This window comes from Tachypleus tridentatus, chromosome 12 (assembly GCF_004210375.1).
Source record: "Tachypleus tridentatus isolate NWPU-2018 chromosome 12, ASM421037v1, whole genome shotgun sequence".
In the NCBI taxonomy this organism is placed as follows: domain Eukaryota; kingdom Metazoa; phylum Arthropoda; class Merostomata; order Xiphosura; family Limulidae; genus Tachypleus; species Tachypleus tridentatus.
The window spans coordinates 79,228,012-79,245,897 of NC_134836.1; the positions used below are offsets into that span (position 1 = coordinate 79,228,012).

The 17,886-nt window shown below is 32.3% G+C and overlaps 1 protein-coding gene across 1 annotated transcript; it reads right to left on the reverse strand.

Moving 5' to 3' along the window:
* Window positions 1–10,914: 10,914 nt before the first annotated feature.
* RpS9 (ribosomal protein S9) lies at window positions 10,915–17,497 on the reverse strand. The gene is made up of 4 exons (XM_076470283.1): window positions 17,375–17,497; window positions 13,169–13,398; window positions 11,700–11,886; window positions 10,915–11,150 (listed from the first exon to the last, which is right to left on the reverse strand). The coding sequence occupies exons 2-4, from the start codon at window positions 13,383–13,385 to the stop codon at window positions 10,976–10,978; spliced, it is 579 nt and encodes a 192-aa protein (XP_076326398.1). The 5' UTR covers window positions 13,386–13,398; window positions 17,375–17,497; the 3' UTR covers window positions 10,915–10,975.
* Between the last annotated feature and the right edge of the window lie 389 nt (window positions 17,498–17,886).

Sequence of the window (17,886 nt, forward strand, 5' to 3'; positions counted from 1 at the left end):
TTGATGGTTGGAGCCTATAATGTGTCTTTGTGAAAAAGAAAGTAGGTTTCCCGGTTTCCAGCTAGATTTAGCAGTATGGTTCCTCATACCTTAAGTTTCTTAGCTTTAGAAAAGTATTTGTTTATATTCATGATTCTTCCTCAAACTATACGAAAGGTTACCCCGATATTATATACGTTTCTTACAGTATGGGGACACAAATGTGTGATCCACAAATTAGTCTAGTACTCTAACTTCCATGTCTCTGTTGGTTCGAGAAAAAGGTGCAATAAGAAAAACTAAAGCCCGGTGATAAACAGATGGAAGTAATCCGAACTGAATGTTTCAAAGAACCCTTTAGATTTTAATTAAGATTTTAATGTAGCATACAGACGATTTTAGTAAATTAAACTACAGTAAGCTATGGGAAGTAATTAAACCACTATGACTAAATTAAATTGACATCGATAAAAGCCGTTTGTGAGAGATTTTAATATCGGTGTCGGAATAGTCACTGCTTGAGTTTCTGGAGAAAGTGACGTCAAGTTCAATAAATGGACGTTTTCACTAATTGACGATTATTGAAGTGTTTACTTCCGAAACGTTACGTTTTATTGATTTATTCATTTCAAAATGTTATGTTTTATTGATTGATTTATTTCAGAATGTTACGTTTTATTGATTGATTTATTTTATAATGTTATGTTTTATTTATTTATTTATTTCAGAATGCTACGTTTTATTGACTTATTTATTTTATAATGTTATGTTTTATTTATTTTATAATGTTATGTTTTATTTATTTATTTGTTTCAGAATGCTACGTTTTATTGATTTATTTATTTTAGAGTGTTACGTTTTATTTATTTCAGAATGTTATGTTTTATTGATTTATTTATTTTAGAATGTTACGTTTTATTTATTTCATAATGTTACGTTTTATTGATTTATTTGTTTCAGAATGCTACGTTTTATTAATTTATTTATTTCAGAATGTTACGTTTTATTTATTTCAGAATGTTATATTTTATTGATTTATTTATTTCAAAATGTTATGTTTTATTGATTGATTGATTTCAGAATGTTACGTTTTATTGATTTATTTATTTTCTAATGTTATGTTTTATTTATTTATTTGTTTCAGAATGCCACGTTTTATTGATTTATTTATTTTAGAATGTTATGTTTTATTTATTTCAGAATGTTATGTTTTATTGATTTATTTATTTTAAAATGTTATGTTTTATTGATTTATTTATTTCAGAATGCTATATTTTATTGATTTATTGATTTTAGAACGTTATGTTTTATTGACTTATTTGTTTCAGAATGTCGTGTTTTATTGATTGATTGATTTTATAATGTTATGTTTTATTTATTTATTTATTTCAAAATGTTATGTTTTATTGATTTATTTCAGAATGTTATCTTTCTTCAATACATATCAATGGGAAATGTTTAAGATTTTTTTCTGACCTGATTCCCACAGAAGTATGGCTTTCACAGGCTTAACGACGCAGCACATTATTTCTTCTTTCTGTAATTACCTTAATTCGTTATAAAACTATACACATTAATTCTTCCTTCAGTATTAGTTACCTTAATTCATTAAAAACTTTATACATAAATTCTTCATTCTGTATTAATTATCTTAATTCATTATAAAACTATACACATTAATTCTTCCTTCAGTATTACTTACCTTAATTCATTATAAACTTTACACATAGATTCTTCATTCTGTATTAATTACCTCAATTCATTATAAAACTTTCACATTAATTCTTCCTTTAGTATTAGTTACCTTAGTTCATTATAAACTTTAAACATAGATTCTTCATTCTGTATTAATTACCTTAATTCATTATAAAACTTTCACATTAATTCTTCCTTCAGTATTAGTTACCTTAATTCATTATAAACTTTACACATATATTTTTCATTTTGTATTAATTACCTTAATTCGTTATAAAACTTTCACATTAATTCTTCCTTCAGTATTAGTTACCTTAATTCATTATAAACTTTACACATAGATTTTTCATTCTGTATTAATTACCTTAATTCATTATAAAACTTTCACATTAATTCTTAATTCTCTATTAATTGGCTATATTTATTACATAACTTTACACTTTGATTCTTTCTTCTTTATTAATTACCTGAATTCATTATAAAACTTTACACATAAATTCTTCCTTCTGTGTTAATTAGGTTAATTTATTAGAAAACTTTACACCAAACATGCTGGCCTTTTCAGCTGTGGCGGTGTTATTATATGAGGGTCACTGACACTATTCGTTGGTAAAATAGTCCAATAGTTAGTGGTGGTGATGACAAGCTGTCTTCCCTCTAGTGTTACACTGCTACATTAGGGACGGCTAGAGTAGATAGCCCTCGAGCAGCTTTGCGCGAAATTAAAAAAGAAACAAACCTTCTCTATTAATTACCTTAATTCATTATAAAACTTTAAAAATGAATCTTCCTTCTGTATTAATTACCTTATTATAAAACTGTACAAGTTAATTCTTCCTTTTGTATTAACTTCCTTAGTTCATTATAAATCTTTACACATTAATTCTTCCTTCTGTATCAGTTATCATAATGTATTATAAAACTCTACACATTAATTCTTTTTTTCTATATTAATCACCTTAACTTATTATAAAACGTTATACATTGATTCTTCTTTCGTTATTAATTACCTTAATTCATTTGAAAGTTTTCATGTGGATTTTCCTTCCATATTATCTACAGTAATTTATTTTGAAACTTTTCACAAGATCAAAAACGCGTGGAAACAATTCCGGTTTTGTGCTGCACTGATAAATATACTCATTCGAAAATATGTCATATGTAACAAGGTAATCAATCGTCTTCAGAAAAAGACCACCTCACAAACTAATCAGAAAAGAAACAAGAATCTGCCATCAGCTGTTGCCCACATTCACACGAGCAGCTTAACTGGAGCAAATAATTGAAGGCAAATCACTCTACATGGTTCCTATATATACATAATAATATCTAAAGAACACTCCGTAAAGGTCAGAGTTACCACAGTAAGAGCTCTTACCTCAAACGGATAACGACCGTGGTTCTGTTACCATAGCAACCCCTCCCCACTGTCATATGCACGATGAAAACGATTTAAACAACTTGTGAAAGATCACCACTTCATCTCAACAGTAACCACACAGACTCGATTCAATAGTCAACCTTTCAGTGTCATTACTTAGCGACTTTTATTTTATCAGCTCATAATTTCAAAATCCATGTGCGTTTTCTTCCCCCGTAGCAGATCATGCGACAGTCTACTCTGTCAGACTGAATCTTATACAAAATTAACAAACAAAAATTCGCGGCAGGTATTCAATTTAAAATAGAGGGCGCTACAGATGTCCTGTCCAAACAGGGGTCTTAGAAATGTTTTCATCCCCTCGCCCCTCTCATCCGCTCGTGAGATTCAATATCAGCTTGTCATGGAAGATTGGAGTATTTTCGTTACTATGTTGTTTTTTTACATTTCTGGTCTCAGAAATATGTGGTCGAGGCAAAAAGATGACAAAATGAGGCGATGACGGAAAGAAACGTCGCAGTCGGTAGTCAGTGTCCAGGAGGCGTACCAAACGTCTAGGCGCGTGCGTGTACATATATAAATGTATATACATATAATAATATACATTATTGCCTGTAATCACGAAGGGTAAGTAACGCTAAGAAAAAGTAAATTAAGCATAGACTTGAACGTCAATGTTTTAGAGTGGCGGGAATCTATAAATCTATGCCAAGAATTTGCTATGCGGAGAATAGTAGTAGCCCTAGGAAACCCACCTTCACAGAACAGGTGCCGAACACTCTACATGTACTGTAAAATAATAACATAACATTATTAACTTGTCTTTAGCCTGTAAAAATATTATTATGTTGTTTGTGTTTGGGTGCAGTACACGTTGTATGGTGATATTGGTTTGTGTGGTGCACATGGTATGGTGTGGAAAGCATAATTGAAACTATTTTTTGCTTCTGCTAGTTTGTAGTATTTCTTAGGTAGTGTGTTTAGCCTATCTTTTAGAAGAGGTAAACAACCGGAGTGGATTTTGAAAGCCTTAGGACTACTCTTGAAATACGATTTTATTGTTGGTGTTGTAGTTGTCAAGCACTGTTGGTGATATGCTAATGATAACTTGACAACCGTATTCGATTATAAGGCGAATGTAAGCTTGATAGATTTGTATAATGCTAATAGCCTTGCATCCTTTATTTGATCCTACAATTAGTTTAAGGTGATTTATTCGTTTACTAACGGTTATCTTGATGTTCTCTGCCCAAATATACACGATTTCTATAACATTCATCACAAGGTAAACAACGAAATACGATGAGGTGCTAACTGTAAGTAGAAACCGATACAGCGGTAATCTTTAATTTAAATAAAATAACGAAAAAAGATTATTATACATTTTAATAAAAGTAGTATGCAAACTTATATTGCCACCCAGCGGCACAGCGGCATGTCTGTGGACTCAGTCCGCTAGAAACTAGGTTTCGATACCTGTGGTAAGCACAACATAGATGACCCTTTGTGTAGCTTTGTACTTAATTCCGAACAATGCATCAAAACTTTTATTTGTAAATATACACACAGGCCTACACTTTTAGTTATTATATTTCTTGGACAAGTCAGTATTTTTTGTTTGATTGGTAAATCGGCTAAATAAACACTTAATACTGCAACGAAATGCTTATATACTTATATACATTCCAGTAGTTGGTTAGGAGGCACGAATCGCAAACATTCTCGCCCTTCCAGCCGTGAGGGCGTTATTACGTGTCGGTCAACATCATTATTCGTTGGTAAATAGTAGCCCAAGAGTAGGTGGTAATGACTAGCTGTCTTCCGTCTAGACTTTCGTTGGTAAATTAGGGACGGAAAGCGCAAGTAGGCCTCGTGTAGCTTTGAGCGAAATTCAAAAACAATCAAAATATATTTGTTGTTCAAAACCTCAATGGTTGGGGAAGAAGGAAGAGGTGTGAACAGAACCTGACCCTCATAAGTCAAAATTTCGATTCCCCTCGGTGGACACAGCAGATAGCCCGATACGGCTTCGCTGTAAGAAAAACACACACACACATACCAAATTCGCGTACAACAACGAACCACCGTCCCCGACATGGTCAGGTGGTTTGGACACTTGACTAGTAATTCTCGTCCCACAAAACATGCTCTGCGTTATAATGTTATAGTTAATCCCACTACTTGTTGATGAAATAGCAGTCGAAGAGTTGACGGTAGGTAGTGATGACTAGTTGCCGTCCCTCTAGTCTTTTCACTGCGAAATTAAGGAGGTCCTCGTGTAGCTTTGCCCGTTGCCCGATATTTAACAAACAAACAAAACGCCGCTTAATTACAGCAGCGTCACACAATGGGATGCCATTTCTCAGACAACCACAAGAATCGAAACCCGAACTTTAGCATTGTAAGTCGTCACATTTACCATTTTCCAGTGGCTCTTTGGAAAAATATGAGTACATTTTGAACTTAGTTTACTTCAGAAATATTATACCTGTCGGATATGATCAACCACAACAGTTAAAAATTACTATCACTAATATGCCCACCCCACCTTGAATACTTTAGCGTATTAGAGGCAGATAGAATACAGGCAAGAAATAGAACAAAATATAAATAAAACCAAATAAAAAGTTTCCAAAAAGTTTGTTTGAAGTTAAACACGAAGCTACACAGTTAGCTATCTAAGTTCTCTCAACCACGGGTATTGAATCCTGGTCCCTAACTTTATAAATCCGAAAGCTTTTGAAACAAATAAAAATATGTTGGTGTGATTTAAATTTCCCTATGTCCAATCCCTAACTTTGGCTTTATGTACAGTGAAATAATTTTACAACAATAATATTTTATATATCCTCGCGTGAAATTCACGTTGCTACGTATATTCGAATTATTTTGAAATCTTTTTTGTATAGGCCCAACATTATTTAGCAAGTGTCTTGTTTGCCCCGATAAAGCCGTCATGGTGAGATGTTAGTTTCGATAAAAAGTTACGTTTTCTCAATGTTTGTTTGTTTTCGAATTTCGCGCAACGCTACACGAAGGATATTTGCACTAGCCGTCCCTAATTTAGCACTGTAAGACTAGAGGGAAGGCAGCTAGTCACCACCAACTCTTGGACTACTCTTTTACCAACGAATAGTGGGATTGGCCATAACATTATAACGTCCCCACCATTGAAATGGCGAGAATATTTGGTGTGACGTTTTCTGAAGTAATAGGTCGTCTTGAGTCAATGTAGTGGTTCATAATATGGATCGCAAGGAATTCCACAAAACTAATATAACGTTCGAACAAAAAGCACCTTAAAAAGATTAAGTTCAAACAACGCTTTAAAACCTTAATTATTTAATGATAAGGCTGTACACTATAAAATACAGAAAAGTATGAATTTTAGACGTACTAGGAAAAGAAATTTCCTTTCAAAGTGGCACATTGGTAGTAGTTCTTATTATTATTGTCTTACCAGCCTACAACAAAAACAGCTTGGTATATTGTATCCAAACCTGTTGTACAATACTAAATACGGTATTGTTAAGATCGTGAAGGGGTCTTAAGTTGATTTATTTCTTCTATACTTTACATAAGCTAAGAAATATTACAATTCTAGTGTAAACGATATTATAATTCGCCCTGGAAGTTATCTTTCTCAGAGATATCTGGTGTTTCTTCAAGAAGCTTAAGTAGAGGGTGAAACAGGAATTACACACCAATAGTAGATGAACATTAGATTACTGAAACATGTGTATACTTAATGTTTTGTACACTATACAATCGGCGTTTTTAAGGAGCCAACCCCTCAATTGTGAATATTCTGAATGAATTGAAAGAATGTAAAATTAAATATCTATAACATTTTATTACATACATAAGTAGAACAATTGCTTTAAAAGATAAGGTTTATCTAAGATGATGTTTTAAATGTACATGTTTCACTTGAAAAATCTGCTTTTCTACTGGTAAAAGTTTATACACGCTTAGTGGAGGCTAAATCTTAGTCTAGGCATGTATTTGCCTATTACTATACATTTTACAAAGAGAATATAGTTACACATAAAGTATAAATGCTCAGTGTAATTTCAAATAAATTTCCATGACAATATCCAGCTGCATCTTAACATTCCAAATCTCGAAGTAATGTGATCAAATGGTCAGTAGCTACAGTAAATCAACATGAACCGTATCAGCAAACTACTAATTAGTTACCATATCAAGAAATCATTTGCCCACAGTTGAACATAAAAAAGCCAGCAGACAAGATAAATAAAATTTGGAAATTTAAAAACCTACAAATATGGATCGTAAAAAGTAAGAAATATAGGTTGGATATACTGTTTAAAATCAGAAATAATATTATGTTTTACAGATAGTATTTTTGTAAGTATGGATCTTTATAACATAGCAAGCATACTACCTTTATGTGTGGTGTTTTTTTTTTTACAGCAGAGCCACATTTGGCTATCTGCTTCGTTGACCGCTATGAATCGAACCCCGGAATTTTGCATTGTAAGTCCGTAAATTTACCACTAGCCCAGCCGGGGACACACAGCCTAATAATACATGTCAAAAGTAGGCCTTGTTGGTCTACCTGGAGGTAAGCCTAATATCAATATAGATTATTAATGGAATTTGCCTTTTGGTAATACCTCCGGCGACACCGGTATGTCTGCGGACTTGTACTGCTAGAAACCGGGTTTTGATACCCGTGGTGAAAAAGCACAGATAGTCCTATTAAGCTTTGTGCTTAATAACAAACAAGATCACCCTTCTGGGAAAAGAAAAAGACATAACTATAACGAACTCTATTGGGAACTAAAGCACAACTATACGTGATGATTGTTTTTAATTTTACGCAAAACTACACGAGGACTATCTGCATAGGCCGTCCAAAATTTAGTAGTTTAAGACTATAGAGAAGGAAGCTACTCTTCACCACCCCTCCGCTAACCTTTGGCTACTCTTTTACTAACGAATAGTGGGATTGACTATGACATGATAACGCTCACACGGCTGAAAGGGCGAGCATGTTTGGTATGACGGGGATTCGAACCCGCGCCCCTCGGATTACGAGTCGAGATCATTAACCATCTGGCCATGTCGGGCCGCAAACGTTGTTAATTTTACATTAACAGGTAGGGTTATAAATGTGACCAGTTATTTTAAACAGTAAACATATATAAAGTGTTCCCCAGCCTTTCTAAAGAAAGCTCTTTCTTCACCAAAAATAATAGCAAGATATTCAAGCCACATACTGAATATTTAAAAATTACGGGACCACGCGACAACTGAAAATAAAAGCGTCACCATACGGAAAACATCAAAGCCATGGAAAATACGCAAAGATCATTTGAAAACTTATAACAGTCAAGCTTGGAATGTTACGATGTCTACTTATACAATGGAGTTTAATTAATTTATTATGATTCATTAATTATTTAATCTTCTTTTTAATAACTATAAGGAACAGCTTATATATGCACCATAAAAGGTTTGTTTTTGAATTTCGCACAAAGCTACTCGAGAGCTATCCGTGCTAGCCGTCCCTAATTTAGCAGTGTAAGACTAGAGGGAAGGCAGCTAGTCATCACCACCCACCGCCGTGTCTTTTACCAACGAATAGTGGGATTGACCGTAACATTATAACGCCCCCACGGCTGAAAGGGCGAGCATGTTTGGCGCGACGGGGATGCGAACCCGCGACCCTCAGATTACGAGTCGCACGTCTTAACACGCTTGGCCATGCCGGGCCTGCACCATAAAAGGAGCAAAGAATGTATACTATGTGAAGTCATACGTATCTGCCTTTAATTTAGGATTAATTATAATTTTATTCTCAAGTACAAATGACCTCACACTTCCAAAGCCACAAATTTAATCTAATTAATTGCATTAAATTTTAATGAATTTGTAATTAAAAAATAACCTAAAAAGCTTTAAAGAAATAACGTCAATAACACTAAAATAAACTAATTAAATGTACGTAGCCCTTTGTAATTTATGGATATAATTCAACGCAAAGCTTTCGTCTACTGCTGGAATTTATTGACTGTGCGAACTGCTCGATCAATTTCCGAATTAACAGCAGCTTTCTTCAGAGTTATCTAGTGACAAAAACATACACCACCAATCAAATAAATATTTTAAATTTCGAAATTTGTGCCCTGAGTGGCCACGATATTTTTCAGTGTTACTTTGAAAGCCTGTCAACAAATCGCACCAACGTTATTCGCTATGCATATATGAGGCCTCATTTACAAATGACATGGAAATATACTCACCATTTTAAAAACCACCTTTTCTGATAAAGGTATACAGGTCCACACTTTTCCACGTTTTTTCAATAAGGTCACATGCCCAAAGACTATTAGATTATAAAAAATTATCTCTGAAAGCCATTTGTACTTGAAATATGGCTATAATCTTCAAACAAACAGTAAACTGTAAGACTTACATGTAGACGAAACATTATGTGACAGCTTTAAACAATCAGTTTAATAAAACAAAAAGGATGAGGGTAGAATTAAACAATCACTGATTGGTGATTTATTTCATACGTATCATTTGTTACCTTCGTAACCGGTCAATACCTATCTAATTTAACATTTTGTAAATGACTTATTATATTCATCTTATCCAGTAGAAATGCGAAGTATCTAAATTATCGAAGTAACTGGCATATATATATACACACACTTGATATACTGAAATACAGCTGTCTTTAACTTTGGGACATTGACCAGAGAAAAAACGGCCAGCCAGGAATAAATGCTGCCACAAGAGCTTTATCTGGCTTTTTGAACTGATTAACAGGACTTACTGCAACTTCTATAACATTCCCACAATTAAAAACGCGAAGTACGTCTCGAACCCTGTACCCATCAACCATTACTTCACATTCCGTCCACATGTAGGAATGATTTTTACCATTAAGATTCCTACTTGAATACAAGATATTTTGTATTTTGGGCAAGCAGTTCAGAAAACATTAAAATATATTAGAAATATCTCGTTTTTTATCCTATGTCAGATTTACGATTTTCAAAAAGATGTGTCCGTTTAAACTGAAATACGTTACCCTAACAGGTTTTAAAAACTTAATCGTGTTTATGAAGCATATTTCTCCACATTACTTTATGTATTTCCAGTCTTCTGCGAGAACAAGGGTCATCGGACTAACCAAACTGAACTGTTTCAGTTTGTATCGAATTAATGCTTTCCTCTTCCTGCATTTTTATATCCTGTTGAAAGTTACACATATACCAAATATTTAGTTCTGTAGCAAGAAACATTTTAGCATTAATATCCTTGTTGGAACACAAATCATTTTGTCTTCATGGCTTTTATTCATCCATACATCAAATATTTTTTATGGACATTAAGATACAATCATTATTACTAAATTTCCTTTTGTAAAATACGTATGAACAAAGAAGCAACAATTCTTTTAGTGACTACTTATTACACTAGATGACATTAACTTGTTGCCTCCCTCTTTCTAAAACTACACAAGTGAATCTTGCACAAACTTGAATCTTGGTAGTTTCAACAGTAAACAAGCTTTGTTCAGTACAGTTTAGGTCAGTGGTTCCCAAACCTAGGAATGCTACAGCCTGTGATGGGGTTGCAAGTTTGACAGAAAAATAATGATAATGCAATTAAACAAAAACTGATAGGTAAATATTTTTTAGGAAAGATGTAGATTTGGGATGCCCAGAATCACCAGTGAAAAAATTTGAGAACTGTGTTTAGAGCAATACTTTGCCTGTAAAATAAAAGTCGAGTCTGGAACAGGATTGTCTCTGCAGAAACCAATTACCTGTGATGTCATGTAACAAGTTATGTTATCACAACTCGTAAACAGTAAATACTCGACAATTTTTTATTACTTCATCTTCAATAGTACAAGGATGATAAACGTGTTACAGTTTAATCTTCGTCTTCTTCCTCGCCACCAACACCACCTTGTGGCTTGCGGCTGTTCTTCCTCTTCACGCGTCCAGGTCGGCCACCACCGAAAGGAGATTTCAAAGAGAAATCGATGTGTTTCTCAGAGTCCAGTCGAACAATAAAAGATGGGATGTTTACCACTTGTTTACGTACTCTGTAAATGAATAAACATGACTCCAAGAATTACTTGTAACTGGTTACCTTTAATTACTATGGTCATGACTGGAATTAAAGTATACAATTCTAAAATTAAAATAACATTAAATATGACAACTACATAAATAATTCATCTCTAGTTAATATTATTCACTAACAGCTTTACTTAGTCACCTGAAACATCTTTCAGCAATTATAACATTATCTACTGAGTTATCTACAAAACTACATAATGGGCTATCACAGGTATCAAAATACAGTCTAGAGACATAACATCACAATATGAAAACTATAGTCAGCTATCTAATGTTGCTCTAACAAGTGTATTTAGTTACCTGGTTACCCAGTGTCTGTCTAACAAACAAGCACATTTAGTTACATGGCTATCCAATGTGTCTTTAACAAACAAGTATTTAATTACCTGATATGTCTCAAACAAACAAGCACATTTAGTTACATGGTTATCTAATGTTAATCTACCAAACAAGTGCATTTAGTTACCTGATTGTCCAATATGTATCAAATAAAAGTATATTCAGTTCATTACCTGATGTGCCTCTGGCGAATCAGAACTCTAGCATGGTGAATGCTCTTTGCTAAACCATGCTTAAAAACTTGAGTCTGAAGTCGCCGTTCCAAGAAATCTTCTACACGTAAACCCAAAACGTAATCAAGTTTCATTCGGTTTTCATCTAATACACCAATTCGAACTAAACGTCTCAAAAGGGCATTTCCTAATAAGAAAGAACAACTATCAGACTAAGAGTACTTTTAGGTACTGTTAAGACATATATTAGTACTTTTCTATCAACACAGTATTAACTTAACACACATACAATTAAACGGTTATCCATCTATGACCACTCCACTGACTTATAATAACTTTACCTTAACAATGAGTGAAAACTAGAAATGATGGATAGGTTAGAAACATCCAGAGAAGATTACAAGGTAACCTCGGTGGAGAGTTTAAGATTTAGTAAACATATTGAGATTGGTGGGGTACATGAAGATATCTTGATCAAACATTTCTTTTAAGGGATATCTATAAACAGATCACCTTGTACACTACATTAGAACTTATTAATACTACACTACAAACACTAGATGTATGTATATAAAACTTACTAAACAAAAGGAGAAAGTATAAGTTTCACATTTTTTCTGAAACAGAAATACAAAACTTTTAATGTATTACACTTCTCTAGTAATCACATAGTAACACTGCTGAAAAACTGAATACCACTGTACACATGTTTATAAATATTTCACCTTCAAGTTCACAATGTTTTTATACTATTCACCGAAGAGAAATGACAACTGGATAAACAAACAATCTGCTGTTTATGTAAGGGATTCTGCAGTAATTCATAGGATTGATGGGGATATTTTGTTATTGGGAACACTGCTACATTAAGCAACCTCTGATGCACCTTACAAAATTAAACCTCTGTTTTATAGACATGGATGGTAAAACTACGACAAAGAAAAATAGGAATGCTTGGAAAGGCATTTTTAATTTAACACATCATCAAAGTTACATTTATATAAAAAAAAATTGTACACTCCTCCAATTAACTTAACTGTTTCCTTACAAATTTACTTTTATTGTATAGAGAGTACATGTAATTTGTATTACTTGGGTAGTGACGTGATCAAGTGTTTGTACGGTTCATACTTACATTGTATTTAATAGTCACGTTAACACAGAGTTCTATGTTATATATGTACAAGCAAGTTTTAATATTTTATATAGATCAAGTGCAGCAGTTATTTCAGTCTTACAAAAGTAATAACAATTATACGTACTAATTCTCAACACAATAAAAACTTGTCTCAGTCATGGCTCACATGTTCCATTCGTAGAACAGTTCTCCAACATTTTTTTCTATAAATTACTCTAAAAATAGCACTAACAGCCCATTTCACTTTTGTTCATCATTTCAAACGTGCAGTGTTAGGCCTAATTTTACCTTTGTTAATCATTTCAAATATGTAGTGTTAAGCCTATTTTACCTTCAAAAAGTCTACGTGGGTCTTTTTCCTCAAGAGTCAGAAGCTCTCGAGCAGCTTTGCGAATCTTGGCCAGAGTAAACTTCACTCTCCAAACTTCTCTTTTGTTCCGGAGTCCATATTCACCAATAAGCTTCAGTTCTTGGTCCAAGCGTTCCTTCTCAAAGGGCCTTCTTGGAGTAACGTACGTTTTTCTGTGAACTGTCGGGATTCGCGGCATCTTTACTAGTTACCTAAAAAAAAAGTGATTATTAATCCAGGAACGTAAGCAAAGACCTGCACAAACTCTGACACATTTTTCAAATTTTCACAAATATTTTAACATTGCCAGTAAACATATAAAACACACTAATGGTGACTTCTATTTTACTGGTAAAGAAGCTTGACAAATACAAGATTTCAGAACTAAATTGCTTGTTTATGTATTATTATAAAAGTAACTTGAATGCAAAAATTGTAAACTTGCATGAAATAAACATTTGTAATCAATCAAACATTATAAATGTTTTATACTGACTCATGCATGCTGTTAACTAAATCCACCATTTACACCAAACTATCACTGTAGTGCAAAAGATAACCCATTTGACTCTTAAAACATCAATAGTAATCAACTATAATAATATCCATTTATTTTAAAAGAAAAAAAACAAGCTGCATTTCATATTTCTTTGCTATAAGACTGGTCAACTGGACAGTTGGTGAATGGTAGCAAAAAAGTTTTTCTGAAAAACTATTGATATGTTTAAGTGACCTAAATTTTCATATGAAATCTGAAAAGTTTACCATGGAAAGTATTTCTAATTTTAGCAATAAAATCAACTAACACTCACACTGAATACACTAAATATTACCAGCATAATAAATTAATTCAGTCCTTGTAAATCCTTATTACAAAGTAACTGTACTTTAATAGAGCCAAAACTTTGAACAGTGCAACATCCTCCATGAAACACTTGTAGTCTCTAACCTGCATGTCACATAAACTGAGACAGTTGACAATGATTTATTTGTACTACAAATAAAAATATCACCCTTACCCTAAAAGTGAAAACCTATGTTTTCACCCTGTCATTAACATCACTAGTTTCTGATTCCCTAAATATTTAATAAAGTATTCCATTATTTAACATAACATGTAACAAGTTTTTTTTATTAAGTCAAACTACATTTTAAAATAATTTTCACATATATTTCATGAACATTTGATACTTTACCAGTGACAATACCACGAATTTTACAAAGAAATATCTGAAAACTTCACAGGGGTTTTGCCGATTAGTCTTAACGTAATTGTTTAGACAGTGCTCTTGCAAGAGTTAACATGCCTGTTTAATGTGGAATCATTTCTGTATTTTTTTTGTGTAAGACAGTAATTTGTGGCTTATTATTCATTTGAAATCTAATACCTTGATAATTTTATAAAAATTATGTAGCTCATTTGTGGCCCAGGTCACACACCAGTGAGAACACACATTTCAGTAAGAAAATTATGAAATCTGTCTCAATAACTACCACAGATGTCACTTTATCCCTATCCATGTGACCAATTATAACAATTTAAATTACACTAAATCACATTTAAAATTTATGTAACTTGTGTGTCTATAACTGTTACCACTGTGCCTATCATGTGGTGATGGAAATATCTAAACAGGTAGTTTAATTTCAAAGTAAAATTACTAAAAAAACTTTCCACAAAACCATCAGGGTAAAGAATTAAGATACATCAAGATAAATATAACAATACTGTGTTGTCTGTCCATATAACTACAATAATTAACAGATACATCTAGATAAATATAACTGTCTGTTGTCCGTCCATGTAACTACTTAGCAGGGTGTAAATGTATGTCCATATAAGGGTACATATAAATTTTCAGTCTTGCATATTATTGCTTTTATGGGTGATGTTACCACTACTTCACCCTTTGTGGATGGATGTTTACAAAATTTGGCATGATAGTTTGTTGAGTTTATGCAGATATATACAAAACTGCAGTTTCATGTTTGATATTTTGATATTTTTATGGGATTTTTTTCTTTTTACAATTACATATAAAGGGAACAACTTATTATCCAATAAAACCTTTCCTTAATCATGAATTCACATAATTTCCATCCAGTGGATGGGTACTAAGTAGAGATCTATATAAAATTAAAGTAACTGGTGCCATCTGCAGGATTACTTTCAATATCAGTTCTTAATCAAATTCAAAACATGATCACACAAATACAAGAGAATTTTCTCTTTAAAAAACATATGAAGCTTTAGGCTAAAACTACAAAATAATTGTCATCCCTTATTAACACTTTTCACAGTATTTTTAACCCTAATGTTACAGGTGTTGTATTAACTTAGAAGTCTGAGTGGCATGCTTGTAAGGAAGATGTGTTCTCCTGACATCCTGTAACAGTGTACTATAACCATTGGTTCAAGCGTTTAATTAAGACAACCAATTTAACCACACAAACATGACCTCCAAATAACTCTCTTACACTGAACATTGTTGTACAAAGAACAAGGCACTCATATATAAAACAGTACAAAGAGCATTTTTTTCAGCACCAATAACTACTTAAATAATCAAGTGTTTGTTTTAAAGCTGTAAAAATTAAGAATTAGCATTCACTTTTTTCAACATAAAGTCACTATCACGTTAACATACTGTTACTACTAGCAGTAACTTCACAAACTACAATCACTGATCACTGGTTATGGTTTATTAAAGAAATTATTTGCTCCAAACTGCAATATGAAACCTGTAAACATTTGGTTGGCATTTTGGTAAGTAAAACCTGTACAAGTACAAAACTCAACTCTGTTGATCTTATCTATCAAAATTCGTTGCTCCTGAAATTTGTTTGATGTCTTCCGAGTTTTGTACAAAACTACTAAAGCCATCTATGCTAGCCATCCCTAATTTAGAATTAATAGACCAATAATCATCACCCACTGCAAACTACTTTACCAATGAAAATACTGGGATTGACCATAGAACAATGTCCTTACAGCTAAAAATGAAAGCATGTTTGTTATGTAGATTCCAGCACACTAACCACCAGACTTGTTCAAAAAACATCTGAACATTTATGTTTTATGTATGTGCACAGTATTACATACACTTGAATAATGTTGGTTGAAATCATTTCATAACTTGTGCCAAATGTCAAGACATCACTAACAGTTGTAAACTTTGGGCACTTTAGATTTTTCTTTATTAACAGAGTTACTGGGGTAAGAAGGAATCATAAATGGCTACATTTCATTACTCAGAACAGATATAAAACTGGTTTGCTCCCAAAATCAACTTACGTTGTCCCATTTATTGTGTTTACTACATTTCCTAGAAAACCAAAAATGGCTGTAATCTAACTCGAAGCTTTAAGTCTGAAGTAAAATGTGCATAATTTAATTCTTGTTAAAAGATAACTGCAGAGTAGTTGAGTTTCAGCCAGTACCAACTGTTCTACCTTTTATTTACTCCTGTATTGAATAATCTCAAAATACAGAAGTACTTACTTGAAATAATGACAAACTAAAAATGTATTGCATATGGATTTTTAAATTTACCAAACCTGGATAGTCTTATAATGTACAACTTTGTCTTAAAACTTCAAGATCTTGTGAGTGAAACTGAATACCACATATCTATAACAATAACAAATACGCTATTTTATGAGAAATATACACCATTCACAAAACTTCAACCACAATAACATTTACTATACATTCATTGATGACAACGCATTTCAGCTAATACCAAGACTAAATCAAGTCCGATTAAAGTTTAATAGATTAGTTTAAAATATAAGTTACTTACAGTTGGCACCAACAAAGAAACAGACGTTTAACATAACCCTAATAGATGCAACAACAAACAAACGTTGACTTTACAAGTTTCTTACATACGTTAAAGGTCTGCGATCAATGCTTAAATTCTATACAGCTAAAGCTTCGAAACACTGTCAAAAATGAAAGGTTGTATAGATTACGATCTTGTTATGCTTTACTAAGCCTAATGCTTATCTTCAATTTTGAAATCACACACCCTACGGCCTAACTACAATTTTTAATAATACATTATCATTTATCTTTGTTCATATGAATGAAAGCATATATTAAACAAATCAAAAATACTTCAACGACTTCTCTACTACATATTTAAATCTAACTAATCTGTTAATTTGATAAAATTAATACACTACCAGTCTGCCACGTGCTTCTACAATGGTGTCCAGAAAATAAAAGACTTATACTGCGCATCAATACAAAATATATTTCATACAAAATATTTTATTTTTCATATTTATTCAGTTATAGTTTATATAATAGATAGAAATGAACAATATATAGTTTTGAAAGTTATAATTCACCTTTTTTTTCTCAGTATAGAAAATATTTTCAATAATTAGAGGAACTATTTTCTTGAATATTCTACTGTCCTCTAGAAAAGCGTAGAAAAGTTTAAAAACATTTATAGTGTTTTTAAAAATATATTTATAGAAAGTTTAATACTAAAAATAATAATATTTATTTCACATATATGTTTATTAATTTCAAGATAACAAATAAATCCAATTTAGCTATTTGAATAATGGCTGTGATAAATAATAACTTTTATAACTGTAGCGTAGAATATAATTTTCTGCTGAGTAACAGAAAAGGATACAAAGAACAAAATATAACTTGTTAAACATTATAATTACACATTCTTTCA

Excerpts from the sequence above, each read along its gene's own strand:
- RpS9 (XM_076470283.1), bottom strand. The coding sequence starts at position 13,385 with ATGCCGCGAATCCCGACAGTTCACAGAAAAACGTACGTTACTCCAAGA. Across the intron at positions 11,887-13,168 it reads CCCACGTAGACTTTTTGAAG|GAAATGCCCTTTTGAGACGT; the intron begins GTAAAATAGGCT and ends CTTTCTTATTAG. Across the intron at positions 11,151-11,699 it reads ATTCGCCAGAGGCACATCAG|AGTACGTAAACAAGTGGTAA; the intron begins GTAATGAACTGA and ends ATTCATTTACAG.